Raw genomic sequence first — 22,213 nt, forward strand, 5'->3', positions numbered from 1 at the left:
ATAATTACGAAAAAAACAAACAATATACGACTAAAATGACAGTATATTAACTTATTATGTACCGAGAAATTAACTTCTGACAACGTCAACAAACTCGGAAACTCTGACTTTTCAGAAACTTTCCACATTCACGAAGTTGTGAATACCACAAGACGGGGCGTTCGTATGGACTCTAATCATGAACGCGGTAAACACGACCCCATTTGAAGGCACCATATACCGATTCTTTGGGCAACTATACGATATTTGCTGATATCACAAAGTCTGCCACAATACGATTTTAATCCAATTCAATTCAGGGGCCTGCGACAACTCACAAAAAGCAACTAAATTATGATTTGAAAATTTTATTCTTGGGATCTTCGAGACATTTTAATAAAAAACAATGAAAATAGATCTCCTGTGTTTCACCATACAGTGCCACATTTCTCATGTTTAAGTGCAAACCTTTTTTATCAACTAAGAATTTCAAAATAAGGGCGTATCTTAAAGAAGATATGTATAGATGTTTTCAATTTACATCGTTATATTAGATCGTCGATCATTGAATCAATATATCGATCCAGACCGAAGTATCGTCACACCCTTAGTCGAAATTGACATTAAATCAGCACTTTAATCAAGTACGTCAGTGAAATGCATCAGTGCAGATTTAGATTCGCTCACAACAAACAAAATGTGACAAGTTTACAACAGAGAAAAGAACAATTTGCCAAGTGTCAACCTGAGTTCAGTATGTATTTATGGGATTCTAAGATGATATAGAAAGTAGAACTTCTCTTAGGATTCAATGAGAATTTGTAATATAAGTCATGCCTCTTGTAATGTGATATGTAAATACAGTTTTACTATAAATACTGTATGTATTTGTTTATTGACATTACCTTAATAAAAGGTATACATTTGAAATATTTTGCACATTAAAAATTTTGCTTCAGAAACGCTGTTGTTGTAGCCCCTTGTTGGTCAAGGTGATGTTTTTTCTTTGTTATTTTTTAAACCACTGTGGAGAACACGGTGTACTTCACATATATGGACATATGAACCATGTAGTCGAGCTGTGTGACAGCTGTGGCTCGGTGTTCCTTATTGCCCAAGGCTGCATGAAAGCAGCAAGACTCCTCAATTGCTGAGATGTCTTTTCACTGTGGTATCGATCGGCTTAATAAAAAGGGAACGTGACAATCGCTGAAATGTGTTGTGAAGTTCCTGCTGGGGTTAAAGAGTTCAGGAGAACTTGTTCCATTTAAGAAGAGGTCACTGTGCTCTTGGGGAACCTTTAATGCAGCTGACTTTTTTTCTGTGCTTCGGCACAATCTTGTCTCTGCCGGCAGTTGCTCTCAACCTCATGGCTTGGTTTTTTGCTCTGATGTGCATTGTCAGCTGTGAGTGAGGCCCTTATATAGACAGTCAGGTGTGTGCCCTTCCAAATCAGGGCTTATCAATTTAATTGACCACAGGTGAACTCCAATCAGAGGGTGGAAGAAACACCTCAAAGATGATCAAGAGAAACAGGAGGCACCTGAGCTAAATGCCAAGTGTCTTTTTTACACATTGGCCAAAAAAAAAACATTTAAAAAATCCTGTTTTCACTAAGCCATTATGAAAAGTTGAAGGTCTGTATACTTTCTGGGTGTATTTATTGGAGACTCAGGAGAAAATAAACTGAACTTGTTCTACTGAAGGGCAAAGTATAACTGGCAAATTCCATTTTATTATATGAGCGAATCCATTTTCTAAACTTCTTTTAATTTCATTGCAAGACTCCACTTGCTGCTTACATTTACTGACCTTGGTTTTCCCAACTATGGCACATTAGTGACTCAGATTTGTACCAAATTCACTTTATTCAACTATATAATCCACTTACTGTAGAATGACGTCTGCTGCTGATTGAAAGAACTGCTCATCGGGTCGTGATCTGTTCACGTCTTTCTGCTAATTCACTGAAGTGACCTTGTCTGCTGTGCGTCGGCTAAGATGATCTCACTCAGAGTCTTTTAAATAGGCTGTTTTTTTCTATTGAAGTCTACCTTGATCTGCTTTTGCTCTAGACGGCACATAAAACACATTGATAGATATGTTGCTGAAATGTTTTATTCAATGCACCACCAAGTATGAACACACTTTAACAAGTAAACACCGACGGATAATTTACAAAGAACAAACACCCTGTTGTACATCGTCCTCCTCCTCAAACACCTTTTGTCTCCTCGCTGTCCGTGTTATCAAGAGAGTAATATTACATTCATCAGATGAAGGCTCCTTAGTGAAGGTAATTATTATTTCGAATGTTCTTTCAGTAATTTGACTTCTAAAATCGGTCTTTTTAATTGCTCGCAGCGACTTAATGGAGAAAATATTGAAAGTAGATTGCAAATACTTTTGGAGAAAATCATTCATCATTGTTTTCTCCGCTCCAAAGAACCATATTTACAAAGAAAGACGGATTTCCATCAATGTAAAAAGTACAGATGAAAGCAAGTCTTTAAAAATGTACATTGGTAATCTATTACGAGATCTAAAACAAGCTTGTCCAATTTTTCTTATTCAAAGCCCTAACACTATCTAAGCAACTTATAATTTATCACAAATATATTTTACATTTCACAGTTTTGTTCGGACACACAAACATGTCATGTTTCTTGCTAACAGTACAAAGGCATGGCTACAAATGTAAAAGGCAGAACAGAGAGACCCTTCAGTCACGTTTCACTACATGTTGCAGTTAAAGGCAGCAGGAACTTGAGCTCTTTTCAACCATGATGAACTTCTTTGTACTTCTTTGTATTTTACACCCCCAAAAAATGACGTTTCAAGGCAATTACTGTACCGTACATCCATCATGTTCTTACCCAACAGGTCCATTAATCAGGTAGTGGTAATGACCTGTGGTTCACAGTCATTTATGAATTGACTCATTTCATTAGTTGGCAGATTTATCAGCTGTTGAGTTGGAAGTGACTTTAATAAGATTCAACGTGTCCAGATTTGTTCATCTTTACCCATGTTTTAAAGGGAGAATTTGGCGTCTTTTATGTGGAATTAGTGTTGATGGTAAATGTAGTCGATTGAAGCAATAAATCCCTCAGTGCGTGCTATATTTACTGAGAAAGCTGAGTTCGCAGCTGCAACATCATCATTGTTCTTCCTGCATCCAGCATAGGCATGACAATGACGTAGTTGATGACAAGGAAGAATACAGGCTGCTATTTCAGCTCGGATTTCTCTGTGTAGCAAGGGGCGTGGTCTAGATGTCGCTCAAAAACAGAACTCTTGTTCTCTTTGCTTATTTTGCAAACTTCGAAAAAATGGCATCCCAAAATATGAGCGCAGAGGATGCATTTTACCTGCCAGGAGCAAAAACCGACTGGTTGCAGGAGTAGTGTAACGGAGTGACGGTGAATGTGCAGCCCTGTCTCCTAAAAATGACGTTCCCATACAACTAAACTGCATTTTCAATTTCGTTTGGAGGGAAACTTATACATATGCTGAATGGAGTGACGAGGTAGAGGGAGCATAGAGGTGACGTTGGACAGAAGCTTGTGGTCAACACATCCTGGTACATGTCGGCACTACCGGCACGGCTCCGCGAGCAGGAGAAATCAACTTTCTCTGTCAATATAGCACACGCTGAGGAATTTATAGCTTTAATTATCTACATCACCATCAACACTGATTGGACATCCACATATAAGGTGCCAAATTCTCCTTTTAATTGTCAGCTTCATATTCTAACAGCTGACTTCATATACATCCGTGTCTGGCTTGTTGGTGATCTCTGGACATGAACGACACGCAGGGCAGACAGGTAGCTCTGGGCAGGACGGGCAGGTCGGGTATCTTGGTCGCTTGAAGCTGAACAGCAGAGCGCTGCCTCCCAGCATCTGTAAACATGAACCCAGCCAGCCAAAGTAGAGCGAGCCGCCCCGATGCAGGCGGAGCTGGGGGAACCTGGGGTTGTTGATCCCCTGACTTGGAGCTGCCATCCCCAGTCTTTCAAGGTTGTGGGTGTACACCCCGAGTGCAGTGAAGCTCAGCAGCCCGGCCATCACCACCAGGAGTCCACCTGTAGCTGATACACCTCTCAGAGGTATATCCATCCAACAGCGGACCCCGATGCACGCCAGGACAATGCCAGTGCCGCACAGGAACAACGAGGTCAGGATCAAACCTTGTGCCAGGCGAACCCTCGGGTCTCTCTGATACGGACCTGCCACAGGCCAGCACTGCTTCAGCTCGGGGTGCTCCACCTGAAGGCAGCTCTCCCAAAGTCCATCAGAGCGCAGCAAGAGCAGCGCCTCCGCTGATCTGCCGCCCGTCCCCTGACCTTTCAGTGCCGCCCGAAGAAATGACCCCGACCCCGCCAGGCTCAGACGTGCCTGTCCCTCTCTCCACTGAGGGGTGATGGCGGCAGTGAAGACAAGGACCAATCCCAAAGGGGCAAAGACAATCCCCATCACCATAGAGGCTGGCGTTTGCATCGTACAGTCAGTAGCGCAACCCTGATTCTTCTTTTACGAAAACTCTCAAGACATATAACTAATTAAAAACATACCAGCTGCACAGTACCTGTCCTCAGAGTATTTTTCCAAAAGAAAGACGGTAGTCGATGCTGCTTGTAATTATCGTATGTCGGTGTTATGGTTATCTGTTCAGGAAAGATAAGACAACACGATTGCGATGATCAGTTGTTTCTCAGTGTTCACATAGAATGAAATCCAGTCACAAATGTCTCCTCTGACCAGACACTGCCGATCTGTGTCTGCAAAAGATAATCCAGCTATTAGCAAAAGCAAAGGGAGTCATTACAGTGATCAGAACAATAAAAGTTCAAAATAGAAGTTTGTCCATTACCTCTTTGTCGAAACTCTCCTCTCTTTTAGCTGCAGACTCTTCATTGTGACCGTCTGAGTGAAAGAGAGAGATTCAGTCAGAGGGCGGGGTGGTGCACGTCAGGTCGAAGCGATGGAGAAGAGAGGCGAGATATGAGAAACAACAGAGAGAGGTGTGAAGTGGAGTAGAGACGAGCGCTCCAGCAGCCGGAGAAAGCAGAAGGAGGTTTGGCTCCACTGCTCCACCGGTGCTGGACAGGAAAAGACTGAACGGTCGATGTCTGTCTCTGTTGCTAGGATACGATAACCTGGCCAGTCTCAACGTAACAGTGTGTGTGTGTTGCTTTATTTATCATAAGATCCTGTGAGACTCTTCTCTATGCAAGACCTAATTGTGTATGTGTCGACTTTTATGTGTGTGTGTGTGTGTGTGTGTGTGCTTGTATTACTGATGTTGTGGGGACATCTGTGTTTACACTCACATTGTGGGGACTCGCGTTCCTTTTGGGGATGAAATGCAGGTCCCTATAACGTAAATCATTACATTTTGGGGTGAAGACTTGGTTTAAGGTTAGGTTAAGGGTAAATCAATGTAAGTCAATGTCATATCCTCTAAAGTGAGGGAAACACAACTGTGTGTGTGTGTGTGTGTGTGTGTGTGTTTGTGCAGGAGGGTGTGTTGTTGTTTTCTCAAAGCCTGAAAATTGATGGCCAGCTATGACCTTGGAAGATTTCAGTCGGGTTAGTGATTACATCAGGCCAGTGTCTGAATGCAGAGTGAGTCCATCTACAGTGTCTCGGACCGGAGGAGGAAAGAAACAAACAATGCTCTCTGGGACGGAGACCAAACAACTTGAAGATGCGCGTGACTCATGCAGACAAACAAACACAAGCAGCCACTATCAGCATACATCACTGTCAAAGAAACACACACAACAGTGATAATATGATGACGTCCTTAATGGAGGGAAAAACAACCTTGCTTCATTTTCCTCAGCAGGAATTACAACTATTAGTCACAATATCTTTCTTTTTAAATAAAAAATATATAATGTGGGCAATATTTCAGCTCACTTATGTGAAGGACGTATATATCTATAAAAGATATTATTAACAGCCAGCAAGAAAGCTGTAACATGAAAACGGTTACAGTCCGAACCTCCAACAAAGGCTGACTGGATAGATAATGTGACCAATATTCAAAGTGGAGAGAATTACTGTTTTGCTAAATCTTCCGGTTGATAAATTCTTGCAATACTGGGAAAAATGGATTGTGTTTGTGACCTCATGAGATGTTTACTGATTCGTTACTGTATGAACTAGCAATTATTACCATCACTATAATGTTTGTATGAATGCATAGGTGACAAACCATTTGTTCTACTATGTTTTGTTGTATTTCTATGCTTCTTTAAAAGAAAAGTAAATAAAAAAAGTAAGTAAATAAAAAATATAAATATATGATGATGACATATGAAACCAATATTAAACTGTTTCTGAGATTCCTGTGGTTTTATTTTATTTTGTATTTATGTAATCTTAAAACATAGCACTAGCAATACATTAAAAATAAAGAAATGAAAAATGAAAACTCAAATGTAAAGGTCATTAAATAACTTCACATAGTAGAATAATCTCTATCTAATAGAGTTGTAATGACTGGAATATTTTACACAGAAGGATTGTGTGCTTTCTATATTTAATGAAATGGCAACTAAAGTTACTTATTTGTAGCAAAATAACACAAAAAAAGAGTTATAAAAACGTAATGCATTTGGGAATACAGTATTGTCACAAACCCTGTGCTGAATTTAAGCATTGATAACTGAATATAAAAGAACGATCTAATGGATTTGGGTGTGTTTTAAATAATAAATACTCTAACTGTTGTTAATTGAAGCAGGTTCAGTGTATGAATGATGGTGGAAAATATTCATTTGTAACACCAGCTTGTATTTGTTTTGATGCACTGTGGAGAGGATGTTCAGCCTGAATGAATCATATTTGTAAATGTGATTCAATTAATGATAAAATACTTCACTTCTGGAAATGTCGCCGGAGAGTTGATGACATTAAGACTGACCGATCACCTCTGAAGGTAATGGGAAATCTAATTTTGGAAAGATCAAAGACAATCGAGCAGGTATCAGTCTAACAATAGATAAGATTTACTGAATTACACCAGGATATACAAGAATAGTATGTACAAGAAAAATACTAGAATACAAAAGATTAATTAGAATAGAAATGTGCCATGAGAATGCACATCTGGACGTGTCATAAATCAAAGTGAGTGGAGTGTGTTGTCGTAAACACATACTTGTCCTCAAGTGTCATCAGTATATGCCAACATTATAATTACAAACATGCCATTATTTCCTGTTGAGCTACCGGAAGGTTTCGACTTTATTGACATGACGGGAAACAGAGACAATGACAGACACACACACACGAGAAATCAGAGAGCTGACCCAGCTGTGAGGACATCATCGCTTCTCTGTTACCACTTGTTACCACCAAGGGGATTTCTTTTCAAATGCAAGATGTTTTGATATGTTTCAATGCAGAGATGGCAAGGAGGTGACGGTATGGAGACATCTGCAGAGAGGCACATTAAAGAGAATTATCATGAATTGAAAATGATGAAAGGGTTATTAATAGCCCACTTTCTCTCATGCAGGCACATTTCAAGCGAATGCAAACACACACACACACACACGTAATCTCAGTCACTTACCATTCAGGAGGGGTTGTTGGTATCTCACTGCAGATCGCTGGCTGCCTCCTTTGCTCTCATCTGAATGGCTAACATGTTTCTCTCTCAGGCAGCAGATGGTGCAACCGCCTCTTCGTTATTCCTGCTCTCTCTCTCTTCCTCCTCGTTTCTATCCTCGCTTCAGTAGTCTCCCCACCCGTCTCTGCCTCTGTTTGTCCTTGTGTCTGTCCCTGTTTTTGTCTGCTTGCCTTTCTGCCTCCCTGGCCGTCTGCCTCTCGGTCTCACTTTCTGTGTGTGTGTGTGTGTGTGTATGTGTGCCTCTCTCTTTGACTTGCTGAAGGATATATCTAGGACTGGAGTGCCTCCCTGCTTTCCCCCTGTCAGTGTCACCAAATAGGGTATGCTTTTCTGAATGTGCCAACACTTCAATGTGTGCTGCCTATTTTGGAGCTGCTAGAAAAATAAAACATATGATCTCCCTCCTTGAACACGTATACACACTGACCCATACATACCAAAAATACAAAACGTAAGACCAAACCTCTCTCTTGCCGATGGGATTCATGCTTCTGTTTGATCTGTAGAGAGAGCCGATAGAGCAGTCAGCCGTTTCTACATTTCCAATATGCACTTCACATCAAAAGATGTGAAAGAGAAGATAAACACACACAGGAACACATCAAATATCACTGGAACAGACAAAAGGTTTATTCCAGTGATAAGTGATCCTTGCTATAGCTTTTTAATCAGATCTGTATGTATAATATAAGAGACAGCCACAAAACCTTATTATGCATTTTTCTTTATTTTCTTACAAAAGAGGCAAGATGTGACTAATACAACCAGAATTGCCGTGATATAATAATGAAATATTACAGGGATACATGCTCGTTTTGAAATGATGCATAACGTATAAAGGGAAAACACACACACATACACACGCATACTGTGAAAGTCCTCTCGCAGGCCTCGGGGGGGTTTGAAGTGTTTCCAGGGAAACTCTGTGGTTACACCAAAACAGGCAGAAAATGTCCACAACTTGGGACTGAATGGTGGCCAGTACTAACTATTGTGTGGTTTTTACTGGTGGAAATGTCTGACATTAGGTTCTGAATTAAACCCAGCGTCGGGGCCATTTTGGTCGTGAAACTAACAGGAACCTTCAGGAAGATACTTGTGGCAGTGAAAATAAAACACCATTAGCAGGTTGTGGGTGAGGAAACGCACCATTGTCTCTTGTAGAAGAAATGATGGATACATTAAAAGCAGCAAGAATAGCAACCTCTGAAAAATGCTGAATATACTAAACACATCATGCACAGGGCTCTGTAAAAAAAACATTGAAATACATAGCAATTTGTGGAAAATGGATCGCGACACGCACATAGATAGTTTGAAAAACACTGTCATATTAAAATCTATTTACATTATATATTTACAGGATGTTCATCATAATTGCTCTTACGTTACAATTCATATAACAAAAACTCATGGGGCGGAGTGGTATTTACAACATGGAGAAACGGTTTTCAACTGAAATTGGAAAAACTGGAGAGGTCTCTTCAGCCCAGTTCCCTTATTGGTTTTTCCACAGCTTACATTGTCTTTGCCTGAGCAGTGCTATTAGAGGTGGTTTCAACTGGCAGCTGTGAGTCGTTACATCCTTCAGCGGCTCTCATACTTCGATGAGGGTGACCTGGAACTGACCGCCGATGCCCTCGGACATCTCAATGAGGAAGGCCGACTGGTTGGTGTAGTGTTCGATGATGTTGTCGTCCATATTGACGAAAATCCTGAGGAAAAGACGAGCGAAAACAAAAGGTTACCTTAGTGATCATGAGGAATTTCTATCAGTGTAAAACTAAGGCTGTTAATAGATTAAAATATTTAATCATGATTAATCGCACATTTTTTTATCCGTTCAAAATCTTAAAGGGAGATTTGTCGAGTATTCAATACTCTTAATGTGTATATGTATAATTGGAAATCAATTAACAACACACAACAGTGACAAATATTGTCCAGTAACCCTCACAGGTATTGCATTTAGCATAAAGAATATGCTCAAATCATAAAATGGCAAACTGCAGCCCAACAGGCAACAACAGCTGTCAGTGTGTCAGTGTGCTGACTTGACTATGACTTGCCCCAAACTGCATGTGATTATCATAAAGTGGGCATGTCTGTAAAGGGGAGACTCGTGGGTACCCATAGAATCCATTTTCATTCACATATTTGGAGGTCAGAGGTCAAGGGACCCCTTTGAAAATTGGCCAAGCCAGTTTTTCCTCGCCAAAATTTAGCATAACTTTGGAGCGTTATTTAGCCTCCTTCACGACAAGCTAGTATGACATGGTTGACATCAGTCGATTTCTTAATCATTTTCTAGTTTCATATGGTGTCAGTATCTTTACTCTAGCTTTAAAACTGTGTCCACTACAACCTAAAAGTTGTGTTAATGCATTAAAGAAATTAGTAGAGTTAAAACAAATTTGCGTTAACGCGCTATTATGGTTTTAATTTTGACAGCCCTATGAAAATCATAACAAAAACATCTTCAAAACAAGGATGTGCACATTGTCTTTACTATTCACTCAAGTGTGACATAAGCAACACGTCTCCAGCTTGTCTGGGTTACATGTTATTTGTTTGTAGGAAACTATTCGGGTGGAAAACAGTGGCGTTATATCTTCTGCATCAGTAGTGGCAGTAAATCAGGTCACTCTCTTCCTCCTCCCCGACGCTAACTCGGAGTCTTTAAGGTTTTAATAACTGAACTAACCAGCGGCTCATGCATTCTGCCTGCAGGGACAGGGCTGATTGAAGACAAGAGCAAAAGGAGGAGGGAGGGAACTGCGGGGAGAATGTAACCCAACCAGTTAGCTTAGCTGCTCCCCCTGAAGTGATAGCTGCCAGCAGCGAGCAGGAAGCAGCAGGAAAAACACCCAAAGGTGTTTCAGTGTCTGTCAGGAGGTCTTATTTACATCTCAAGAAATGCCCTCTGATCTCCTCTGTTATTTTACAGGAGACCATTATCAGTTTGACAGCGACTGGCTGTGTGAGATACAGTCAACGCATTATTCTGCTAATGAGACATGTGCTGGCTGAGATGATGATCTTTATGAGTCATCAGGGGAGGAGGTGACCTTTTCATTACCACTGCGGTGCCAACCTTTTTTTCCAAGTAACTTTTGAGGAAATTAATCACAATGAAAGTCCTTCTTAAGTGCAGCTCTCACCAACTCATCTAACCTCTCTCGATGTTTAGCCGACGCGACACGTGACGTGAGTTTAAAAACAGCTCACAACTTGACGGACAACCTTCAGCTAGTAACTGGAACCCTTCTGCTTAATCAAGCCAGATATCTCTTTCAACACCGAAATACTTCCTGATGTTCCAATGAGGTTATGAAAACATAAAAGACAAAAGTACAACAATTGCCCATGACTCATCTGCAGGACTTTTGAAACCTTTTCATCCTCCCTCAGTCATCTGTCTTTCTTTTGGAGGCGCTGCAATTAACACATTCCAGGAGGCCGAGTCAACTAACCTACCTACCCAGTCTGTCGACATGATCTTCGAGGATGAGATTAAAATCACAAACTAAGCCCTGACTCTAATGCTCATTGTCTGTGTCAAATGAACTACTTTAATGCAACTTAGACATAACAAAGAAACAATAAGACACTCACCCTCTCTTGCATTTTTTGTAGATTTTCCCAATGGCGTCTATTTGCATACCGTACTTTTCTGAAACCTGAGGACGGAAAGGAATACGAGATGTCAGTTAGCATGATCTCCCGCTGAAAGAAAGACAATATACTCGAGAGATAACGTACGGTAAAGTATGTGAGCGTGATGTGTGTTTGTTGGAGGGCGAAGTGGAGACGTGCTGTTTATCTCCACCTCACCAAATCAGGTCAGATAATACAGGAATGCCTTTGAAGTTTGTTACTTACAGCTTCTCGTAGGCCTGACACTGTTGGCGCGCTGAGCATGAGGGCATCAAACACCTCTTCGGCGCACGTCCTCACGTACAGCAGAACTATTGGAAAGCGAGAAAGGGAATAAAACATTTAGTATAAAAGACGAGGAAAGCTCATTGGCTCATTTCTGATGGCGACTTTATTTTAAATAATCTTATTAGGGCTGTCAAAGTTAACGCAATAATAACGTGTTAACACAAATTCGTTTTCACGCCACTAATTTCTTTAACACAGTAACGCAACAATCATATGAATCTAGAAAACCTAAGGAACCCATTGGTACCAACCATGTCATACTAGCAAGTCTCAAAGGAGGTTAAATAATGCTCCGAACTTACGCTAAATTTTGGTGAGGAAAAACTGGCATGGCCATTTTCAAAGGGGTCCCTTGACCTCTGACCTCAAGATCTGTGAATGAAAATTGGTTCTATGTATACCCACGAGTCACGAGGACAATATTTGTCATTGTTTTGTGTTGTTATTTGATTTCCAATAATAAATATATACATACATTTGCATAAAGCAAGCATATTTGCCCACTCCCATGTTGATAAGAGTAGAATACTTGATAGATCTCCCTTTAAGGTACATTTTGAACGGATGAAAAATGTGTGATTAATTTGCGATGAATCACGATTCAATATTTTAATCGTTCGACAGAACTAATTGTTATATTGTAATATTATTATTAAAAGACTCTTAGTTGTCTATGTACCTCTTTGTGGGTCTACTCTGCGGGCTTGCTTGCTGGGTGGAGAGCTGTTCTGGTCTCTGTCTGGATACAATCTCTTCATAGCACTCCTATAGGAAAACACAACACATGTTAACATTAGACTAAAACATGTGTTTATTCATTCAGAAATAACTGTTTGTGATGGACGTCTGTGTAACGTCGCCTTGTGTTTACTATGCTTACCTTTCGACATCGTCATTGGGAGTAGCCTAGAGAGACAAAAAGAAGCAGAGAGCAGACCAGAGATCTGATTAGGCACCACTCCGCTGATAAAAGCATTGCTTAAAGTCACCTTTCCCACCATTGTCTGTGCGTAATACCTTCAAAAAGGAATGTTATCATTATTGTAAGACTGCGTTTCCCATAACCTCTAAACCACATAAGCGTGGGCACTGATGGAGAGACACAGATAGGACCATCCTGCGCTTTATCGTACTGGACAATCAAATATGTTTACTGCCTGAGCCCTTCGTGGCAGACTGTGGGGCATTGCGTCATTAGGTTATTTTGTTACCGCTGGTTTTAATTTTTCCTTCAGTTTCAATCAGTAACTCACACTCTAACACATGTCCCTAAAGACTCCACGGCGTGGGAAAAGTGGCCTGTCTGAACAGCACCCTCGCCTCATTGTTTTTGCAAGTGTGTGTGTATGTGTGAAAAAACTATGAGGGTGGCGCATACTGTATGTCAGGTGTCTGTTGCGCCAGGTGTGTTTTCGTGTGTAAGCCCCCATAGCTTAATAATCTCAGTGTCAGCAGCTGTAGCGGCTTGTACTTGTGTCTGGTTTCGACTCCAATTAGTTCATCTGATCTCGAGTCAACCTCACTTTCGCTGACACAATCCCCTCCCCTTCCCAGCCCACTTTTCCTCCGCTACATACTTTCCCACAGTTTTATCCCTGCTACTGCCTGGAGGAATACAGGGGTCGGGAACATGATTCACTCAATACAGGAGGAGAGGAGAGGAAAGAAAGAGGAGAGGAGAGGAGAGGTTAAAGGAGGACCTACCATGCGCTGTAAGCTGCAGAGGTGTGCTTCTGGGATAAAGAGAACCGGCTGGGTGACATGGTCGTCCAGGGTTTGGAAGAAGGTGCAGTCGCTGCCCATTGAGCTGCTCACTAAAGACTTGCCTGGAAACAAAAGCAGGAAGTCAGAATACACTCTGTGTTTGTATACCGTGGGATGAAATTATCCTTAAGTGCTTGCAAAAACTCACCGTTAGCGTCGGGCTTTACCCTCCTTTTGGTCCTCTTCCTCTCCTCATCGCGCATCTTCCTCTCTGCACCCTGAGGGCACACAATCACATGGTTACAATGATGACTCCACAATTTTTTTTTGTGTGTGTGTAAGAAAAGGTGGATGAAGTGAAATGACACAAGAAGCGACGTACCTTATCGCAGAAAATCTTGACTTGGCAAGCGGCCCTGTTCAAGAGCTGGTTGGTTCCCGAGCTGAAGTCGTACGTGTCAATCTGCAGGTTCAGAGGCAGGCCTTTCACTCCCTTCTGAGCCGAGAAGTCTGTGCTCAGGGAGTTGATGCCAATGTACACCTGTGGGAATAGGTATTTTGAGCACATCGTGTTGACGTTGGCCACTGACATTGTTTCTCTATGTCATTCCTTTATTGTACGTGTGTTCCAGTAGAGACATAATGACATATATCAAGAAAAAAAAAAGGAAGAATCTGCTCTTTCTCTCTTTTCCGTCTTGAAAAACAGACCTCCAACATGCTTTACTCTACCTTCTTATTGTTTTTAAACATCTCTATTTTTACATTTTCTGCGAGATAACCTCCCTTCTTCCTGCTCCTCTCCACCTGCAGCAGGTTTGGTGGCCCCACCCCAGCGCCTTTGGGCCACCGAGAAGCTTGAATAAGTCGTCGTGGCTCTCGCCCCGCTGCCGTGACAGGAGCCTCGGGGCCAAACACATTTCTGGGATTCCTCTCCTCCCTCCTCAGCCACTCCTTCTCCTCTTCACCTCCCTTTTCTACCTTTCCTCTCCTCTCTTTTAAATCCTCCACCTGTTCTGTGAGCCAGGTTATATAAAAAAACAAAACATCTATGCATGTGTACGTGTGTTTACCTTGGCCTCTTCATTGGGGTTCCACACAAAGGAGAGAGCATTGAAGGCCACCTCCTCGATGTTGCTAATGCCGCTGAACACTTCCTTGTAGTCCGCTATAAAGAAAAAAACATTTTTAATCTTCTTCTCGTGTCTAATCAGATAGGAATGATGGGTTGATTCTCTTATGTAACACACGACAATTAAGTGAGGAACTCTTTCACTTTCCCGTCCTTGGTTGCACGTGTCTGTGCACAGGTGAACAGTAACTTTGCAATGCGTATTTTTGAAAAACATACCGATGTCAATGACCCTCTGCTTGGCGGTTGGCTGACGTGCGTGCCAGTGATTCCAAAAGCGGAGCTGCATTTCTGGGCTCTTGTCATTCTCAAACACAGCCATCACGACCGTCTGAGGTGGAGAAGTGACAGAAAAGCAGATCATTAGGTTTGTCAAACTGAATCACCTGCCTACATTTAACAAGAATCTCCTTTCACGTTTCATTTATCACTCCAAATCCCCCTTTTCTCCGCACATTGTCACCAGTTATTTGCAGTGAGCGGGTGTGTGTTTGTGTGTATTCTTATCCTCGGATTTGCTTGACAAAGAAAAGGTTTGTCGTCTATGTTTTTAAAACCACACACCACACCTTCCCCACCACCTTGTCCACTTCTCTTTTTTTCCACTCTGCCAGGGAGCTGAGCTCCGCTGCACTCTGGCCTCATTACACCCCGGTAGGAATAAATTATACAGGGCAGGACACTGTCATTTTAATGGTGCCACCTCGGTGTGCAGGGTGTCAGCAGTATGGAATTAGTCACAGCGGAGCTGGCTACAGGGGAGGGACAGATATTTGGGAAGGGTTGGCTTGGTGTCACGCTAAGAATTTATGCATTCATGTGTTCGTGAAAAAAAGCCCCAAGGGAAAGATGCCACTAGGAACAAGAGTCGCCAATTTTTTACGTAACTTACACACATAAAAACAACTAACATTTTAAATTGTTTTAATTTTAATTGTTGGTTGTGTCACCATGACTCACCTTGACTCTAGTGGCGGTGAGGCAGGCGCTGCTGTCCACTCCCTGTAGGGTGATGGGGTAGAACTGGCCCTTGTTCAAGTAGACCATGGGCAGCTCGCTGGACTTGTAAGAAGAAGCCAGAGGAGCTCCCAGGGCAAACTGGAACTCACTCCTGAATCTCTCCGGTGGCGAGTTGGTGTAGGATCCCGAGTAGACCGGGCTGGACTGGTCTTCGGGGAAGGGATCGCTGTAGGGAAGAGTCTGGAATTCACAAAAGGACATTTGTTAATAAAAGGAAAAGAGGGATGACACAAGAAACTTTCAAATAATGACGCCAAACTCACCTCAGCGCTGGGGTCGGGGAAAGCACCGGTGAGCAGGGAATCAAAGATGATGTTGAGCTCCTGCTTGTCGTAAGTATCTGCCACCACGCTGGTCAGCGTGGCGTAGGTGTCTGAGGTGGTGGGAATGGAGATGGGCAGGCAGGCGTTCTGTTTGGATCCCAAAAGCTCATGAGGATGGCCTAACGGAACGTTCTCGGAGAGGATCTTCATGACATTGGCGGACGCCTCCAATGAAGTAAGCTCATTGGTGTTGGTAAGAGTCCTGGCGGGGTGGGGGAAAAGAGGAAGTAGGAGATTAATTACAACTGGAAAGCCACTTTTGTATACTCCACCAGAGAGCAAAGAAGCAAACAACCTTAAAGTGACTAACTGTAGTGTGTGTTAAACATTACAGAAGCCTGTGCAAACGTACAGAAAAAAGGCACTTCTTGTGTTCAGCACACACACAGCTACAGCAAGGTTAAACTCGCAGGGAGACACGGTTTGAGTGTGGGTGGGAACTATTTGTCTCTTAATCCATCTTTTTATTCTTCTTTGTGTTTGAGTTTCTCTGTTCAAAATGTTTGAGGGGACAACACTGCGCCCCAACAATGGCCGTTTCTCACCCACCTAACAAGAAGTAGAGCTGAAGTGAGGACAGAGGGAGTTGTGAAACTCTGATGATGATAGAGAGAGGATGGATGGATGGAGAGGTAGACAATAATCCCCCCTGACTGTGTTTGACTTGGGGATTACCCACTCACCTGTTTATGGCCTCCCAAAGCCCTGCCTTTCTCTTTCTGTCTTAACACTCTCTCTCTCTCTCTAAAGCGTTTTATTCAGTGGACAGAAGGGGATGGAAATAATAGGGGGACATTTAATTTAATCTTTAAGGAACATTTAGATCTTTTGTAATCTACATTGTTTGGTGATTTTGCAATTTATTTCATCTGCACTCTCCTTGGTAAAAATCATATGATGAAGACTGATACAAGGGAGTTATATAAACACACATAAATGACAGCAGCAACTGTTTGGTGTCTTTTACCTCTCTGTTTTGCAGATGTTGCCACCGCGGTTGCAGTTAATCTTCTGATCTTTGTTGCTCTGGAAAATTTAAAAACAAAATTTTAAATATCAAAAAAAGTGGTCAGAGTGAGAAAGTTAGAATTAATCTTGGGGTTAACATTGAGTTAAGTTTGTCATTCGTCACTATCTACCTTGCACTGTTCATAAAGCATGGTTAAGGCTGCCAGGTCGTCTCCTGGGTGGAGTCTGGGTTTGGAGTGGTTCTGCTCGTGGACAGGGCTCTCCAGGTAGGACCAGGAGTCCATGACGTGGTTATTGTAACGGTTATAGTTGAAGTTCTCGCTCTGAAAGACCAGTCCCAGAGTCCTGCAGAGGGGAGAGAATGATTGATTAGGTTGACAAAATATACTGTACACAGAAAAAAAGGGTGAAAATGTAGAAAAATAAATGTATTCAAGTCATTTAAATGCTGATGCAACACACAGGGTTTGACAGAGTGAGCGTGAGTTTAACAGCAGTAGCCGAGCCTCGGGGCCCTGTACATACTTGCCCCGGAGCGTGGATGGTTTCGATTGCAAAACCGCAGCGCTGAGTAACATCCCTCAAAAACAGTGGTGTCAAAAAGGTTTAAAAAGCCAAGGGCCACCCACTAACGCCCACCACCACCACCACTTCCCCCCAACACACACACACGTAGTGTTTTGTGGTTTCTGGAGTTGTGAAAGGACAAAAAACTACATTCTTGAATCCTGTATAAACCCTCTTATTTGCATAGACCTCAAAAGAGATGACAAGATTTTCTTACTAAGTAAATAGACACCCACAAGGCAAGGGGTGAGCTCTGGCTTCCCATATCATGTGTAAATTCAGAGGATTTGATTTGTTTGGAAAGACAAAAATCCTGCCTACCAGGATAATCCCCCTTTGGAGTTAGTCTGAAGTAGCTAATGAACAAACAGCGAAAGTTTACTCGGGATAAACAGCTAATTAAATGTGCTGACAGGAGGGAAAGACCACAGGTGTTCCCGACCACAACAGAACCACAGCAGCTTAAAGGAGAAATCCAGTGGTTTCTCACAAGGATTAATGAAAGAGTGGCCTCTTAACGCTGCACCTGGAAAACTAGAAATTCTGTATTTGAGCATGGAATACCGCACATTATAACAGCTTTAGTTTATGTATGTTTCCTTGATATTACAGCTACATTACAAGTACTAAAACTAACCTCATACACCTGTTCTGAGGTGCACCTGTCTCTCTCTCTCTCTCTCTCTCACACACCCAGCAGCCTCCATTAGTTACTCTCCATTACCCCCCTAAAACCAGCCGAGTGCAGATGTTTTTGCACAGACACAGAGGAGGGTGTGTGTGGGGGGGCTCGTGTCTAGGGTTTCGCCATTATGTAATTCAATGCATTACATGCTGTCATTGCCCTCCGTCTGTGTCCAACACCTCAAGAGGAGATTCTTATTTCCCGTCTCCTTTTGTGCTCCGTGGCCCCCTAGGTTAGTGACAACAGACCCGCCACAACCACAGACCCAATGTGTGTGTGTGTGTGTATCCATATCAATTTCCACTGCAAAACACCCCTTTCTTAAAACAGGGACCTTTCACATGGGGGTCTCATTGCAAATAGGAAGAAGGGGGGGTTTCTCTCACCCAGACAGAAACCCCCCATGAGCTATTTACTGTATTGCATAAAGTCTTTATCAAAATGTTTTTATCTTGTGGACAAGAAGCACACTTTAGAAAAAAAGAAAATCCCAGTAAAGCACACATTTTAGGCAACAATATGAAAACTCACTCAGTCTCTTTGGTCATGTCTCCAGTCCAAGTCAGCCGGAATAGGTTCCTTTAATTTCAACTCTTCGCTGTCTGTTTGAGCTTGTCTCTCTGAGTCAGTGAGTCTATATAGCGGAGAAGAGCAGTGACACTCAGATGAGTCAAGTGTTGTGATTCCCTCTGAACGAGGCCCGGATTTATTTCAATGCCTGCAGAGATTTCCCCTCTCTGCTCTGATTGGCTGAGAGGAGTGAAACAGGTGTCTGATAGGACAGGTGTAGGATCATTAACTCTTCCCTGGCTCGAGAGAGAACCTGCATGTGTATGAGTGTGTGCAGCCAAGAGAGCACTTTGCAAGACAATCCGAGGCAAGAGTGTTGTGAATCTTATTATGGTGCCGGATAAAAGAGTGAGATAAAGGATCCCAGAGGTGTGAAAGGTTTGATAATGACTCTGGAACTCAGCTTTAACATGTTAATACTTTTTCAGTATCATTTCCCCCCTTTATTTCAATGTCATACACAGGTTTTGGTTTCTTTCATTTCTGGGGATCAAAGATGCAAAAACGGATGGTTTAGAGAGGTGGGCTTAAGAGAAAATTATTTCACAAATTAAAGAATTCCACCAAATTAAAGTGGAAAAGTTACAAGAATTAAAAAAAATCTGTGCATTTCAGATTCAAACAGAAAAAAATAATTAACAGTGAGTCATTTCTTAAATTTAGAATTATGCAGACTTTTAATCAATAAATATTAATTAACACAACAAAATACAGTGAGAGCACATATGATCTACTCTCTAATTTCAGTATTTAAAAAACAACAAATATATTGTTAATTTAATTTAAAAAAATATATTTTTTACATTTAATTTTTTTTTTATGCAAATCAATACCCGCTCTAATTAAAACCAGTGTGTTAATTTACTAGTGCTGAAATAAATACTCACAATTTCGCAATATAAAAATCCACAATTACAAGTAAAAGTCCAGCATTGAAAAACTATACTTAAGTAAAAGTACAGAGGTATTATCAGAGGTTTATAATATCACACACTATATTATCGGGTTTATTACTGTTATTGATGCATTTATATGTACAGTAAATAGCAATTTAATATTGCAATTGGTCCCGCTATGTTGTTGGGCATTTTGACCTATAACAATCATTTTATAAAATTAAGATATTATCTTCCACCCACACACTGATGCACACTTACATACACACACATAAACACACACACAGAGAAAGTAATGTGCATGTATAATTGGCATGTGGCTTATTATCTATTCATTCAGTGTGTGCGTGTGCGTGTGTGTGTGTGTGTGTGTGTGTGTGTGTGTGTGTGTGTGTGTGTGTTTGTGTGTGTGTGTATGAGCACCTCTCGTGGCTTGCACCTGAGGGCATTTGGCGTGGTACACACCATGGTGCATGCTGTGCAGCTTGCCCACACACTCACACACGCCCTCATAAATATACAACACGCTCACACACACACAGACAGACACAAAAGCCCCAAAGGGCAAATTGGCATCAAACCAGAAGAGTTAAAGGAAAGGAGCAAGACTTTCTGAGTACGCTCGGCACACCTTCATTACTCCCTGGTACTGTGTACGTCCTGGGAGTGCATCTATGTTATTAAAATTAATTAAAGTAACTAAAGCTCCATCTTTGTCTACTGCACTTTGCAAATAAAATCTATCTAATCTTTTTTCCATTCCCCCCTTATCTCAGTTTGTACATATATGCTTTACCAAATATCATTCAGACATAGAGTATAAACTGTAGAACCATAAGTTATAAAAGAAGGAGAAAGGAAGTGATGGATGGATGTAACATGAATCTCAACGTCTCTTTCATCAGCTCGTTGAGGGTGTGAATGATTTCTCTCGCCTGTGGTTTCTTTCTCACCCTGTCTTTCTTATACTTTCTGTCGCCTCATTAGTGCCGTGACATTAACACATCAAAATGTTATTCGCACTTCATTCTCTCTGTTTGTCTCCATGCAAATCCCTGATACAGATGTCCTCTCTCGATATACATTTAGAAAAATAAACTGCTCTAAAATTTGCAAAGTACAAGCAGCAACTGGTAAATACTTTATTGTTAACAATGGCAGCAATTTCTAAAGTTATGTTTACTCACGGGATAACCCTAAAAAGGTAAGAAATGTCAATTTAATCATAAATGAATGAGACATTTTATGTAATCGAGGCAGCTGTAGCTCAGTGGGTAACCACAAGGTTGACTGTTCGATCCCCGGCTCCTACAGACTGCATGTCGAAGAGTCCTTGAGCGACACTAAACCCCAAGTTGCTCCCGGGCGCTTACAGCAGCCCACTGCTCCTAAAATACTTAGAATGGGTTAAATGCAGAGGTCAAATTTCATGTACTGTATGTACCTGTATGTACTATGACAAATAAAGGTTTCTTCTTCTTCTTCTTCCCTTCTTCTAATCACCAGATCATTTCCCAAGAATTTCAAAAAACGTTCCTGTAATTTGGTACTAATTATAAGGAAAAGTGGAGACTCTGTTTGATTGGTCAGCTTCAAATTAATTAATGTAAATGTGTTGTTAGTTTAACCTATTTTAACTAGAGCACAGCAGGTCAACTGAGCATGCAAAAAAATATAATAAAAAAAAACATTCTACATATATGGAGAAAAAAGTCTCCAATAATAAATGAACAATAAATAAATATTTTTTGGGTTTAAATGGAGCAGTTCTTTCAATGAAGGCACTATTTTTTCTATAACTACTTCTAGTACTTTCCAGGAAAACTTCCAAGGGAATTACCAGGAAGTAATAAACCTGTAAAATAAGTCTGACCTTGTAGAACACAAACCAATGCTGAAAATAAGAGGAAATGGTTTCCTTTAATATGATTATATGATTTTTTTTTTTATGTTTTTAGATATATAACAGAAAGGTAAGCTTGCAACAAGGAAGTTTCTGTTTGATGTCTGCAGTTTTTCCTAATTTGCTAATGCAAATGACAGTCATCTTAAGGAGAGAATATACAAACCCTAAGCCTAGCCTGAGAAAAGATCTGTCAAACTTATCTCCCCTTCAGTGATAAACTTTCATGTCTGTCTAATTGTGTAAAAGTGTCAACGGCCCAGTAGAGATCTGTGGCCCAATCCGACAGGGTGGGAACGATGTGGAAACGGTCGACGGATGGATGTCACAAGATGTTCAAACGACTTCCTCTCAATGCCTTGAAACTCGCCCCATCGGAGTATAAGAAACCAAGACTCAAGTGTCCTGGTGCTTTGGTGTGTTGTGTGACTGTTTGTGTTTGTGTGTGTGTGTGCATGTGGGCACGGAGGCATGCATGGTCGCATACAAACAGAGATCAGCGCTGGCTCTACGCACCATTGCTGCTGAGAAGGAGCTCTCTCACCACCTCTCTCCTCCCACTCTTTCTCTTTTTCCTGTCTCCCATTGACTCTTCCTTTCACCTGGGTCACTTTTCCTGCTCCTCCTTTCCCCTACGACTGTTTAACCACTAAATCTAAACCCTGCTCTGACTGCTTGAGAACATTTCAATCATGACTTAAACCCTAAACATAAAGATCATGCAAATGTTTCTCCCGCGAGGTGAAGAAGATAATGAAAGTAGAAGCGGCTGATTCTTTCTGATCAACTCCTCCACAGCCTACATATCTCGCCATCTCTTTCTCCATCTGCTCTAATGCCTGGTTTGTCATGAAGGAATGTGTGCTGAGG

General features: G+C 41.5%; 2 protein-coding genes across 4 annotated transcripts; both read right to left on the bottom strand.

Annotated features, from left to right (window-relative positions):
- Nucleotides 1-2,079: 2,079 nt before the first annotated feature.
- si:dkey-221l4.11 (claudin-23) lies at nucleotides 2,080-8,106 on the bottom strand. Of its 3 annotated transcripts, none has more exons than XM_037747330.1 (3): nucleotides 7,573-8,106; nucleotides 4,858-4,910; nucleotides 2,080-4,765 (listed from the first exon to the last, which is right to left on the bottom strand). In XM_037747330.1, the coding sequence occupies exon 3, from the start codon at nucleotides 4,482-4,484 to the stop codon at nucleotides 3,735-3,737; it is 750 nt and encodes a 249-aa protein (XP_037603258.1). In that variant the 5' UTR covers nucleotides 4,485-4,765; nucleotides 4,858-4,910; nucleotides 7,573-8,106; the 3' UTR covers nucleotides 2,080-3,734. The 3 variants fall into 3 exon arrangements, 2 of the variants coding, with proteins under 2 accessions (XP_037603258.1, XP_037603259.1); XM_037747331.1 differs by lacking the exon at nucleotides 7,573-8,106 and adding an exon at nucleotides 5,318-6,239; XR_005203686.1 differs by lacking the exons at nucleotides 2,080-4,765; nucleotides 4,858-4,910 and adding an exon at nucleotides 4,918-7,433.
- Nucleotides 8,107-8,337: 231 nt separating this feature from the next.
- grhl3 (grainyhead-like transcription factor 3) lies at nucleotides 8,338-18,667 on the bottom strand. Its single transcript, XM_037747557.1, has 15 exons — nucleotides 18,506-18,667; nucleotides 16,893-17,067; nucleotides 16,721-16,779; nucleotides 15,694-15,955; nucleotides 15,371-15,610; nucleotides 14,630-14,741; nucleotides 14,352-14,446; nucleotides 13,661-13,819; nucleotides 13,487-13,556; nucleotides 13,279-13,400; nucleotides 12,455-12,480; nucleotides 12,254-12,339; nucleotides 11,512-11,597; nucleotides 11,245-11,309; nucleotides 8,338-9,344 (listed from the first exon to the last, which is right to left on the bottom strand). Exons 1-15 carry the CDS (start codon nucleotides 18,520-18,522, stop codon nucleotides 9,227-9,229), a joined length of 1,692 nt encoding a protein of 563 aa, XP_037603485.1. The 5' UTR covers nucleotides 18,523-18,667; the 3' UTR covers nucleotides 8,338-9,226.
- Nucleotides 18,668-22,213: the final 3,546 nt, after the last annotated feature.

The sequence above is a fragment of the Sebastes umbrosus genome, chromosome 16, assembly GCF_015220745.1.
Source record: "Sebastes umbrosus isolate fSebUmb1 chromosome 16, fSebUmb1.pri, whole genome shotgun sequence".
NCBI classification, from domain to species: domain Eukaryota; kingdom Metazoa; phylum Chordata; class Actinopteri; order Perciformes; family Sebastidae; genus Sebastes; species Sebastes umbrosus.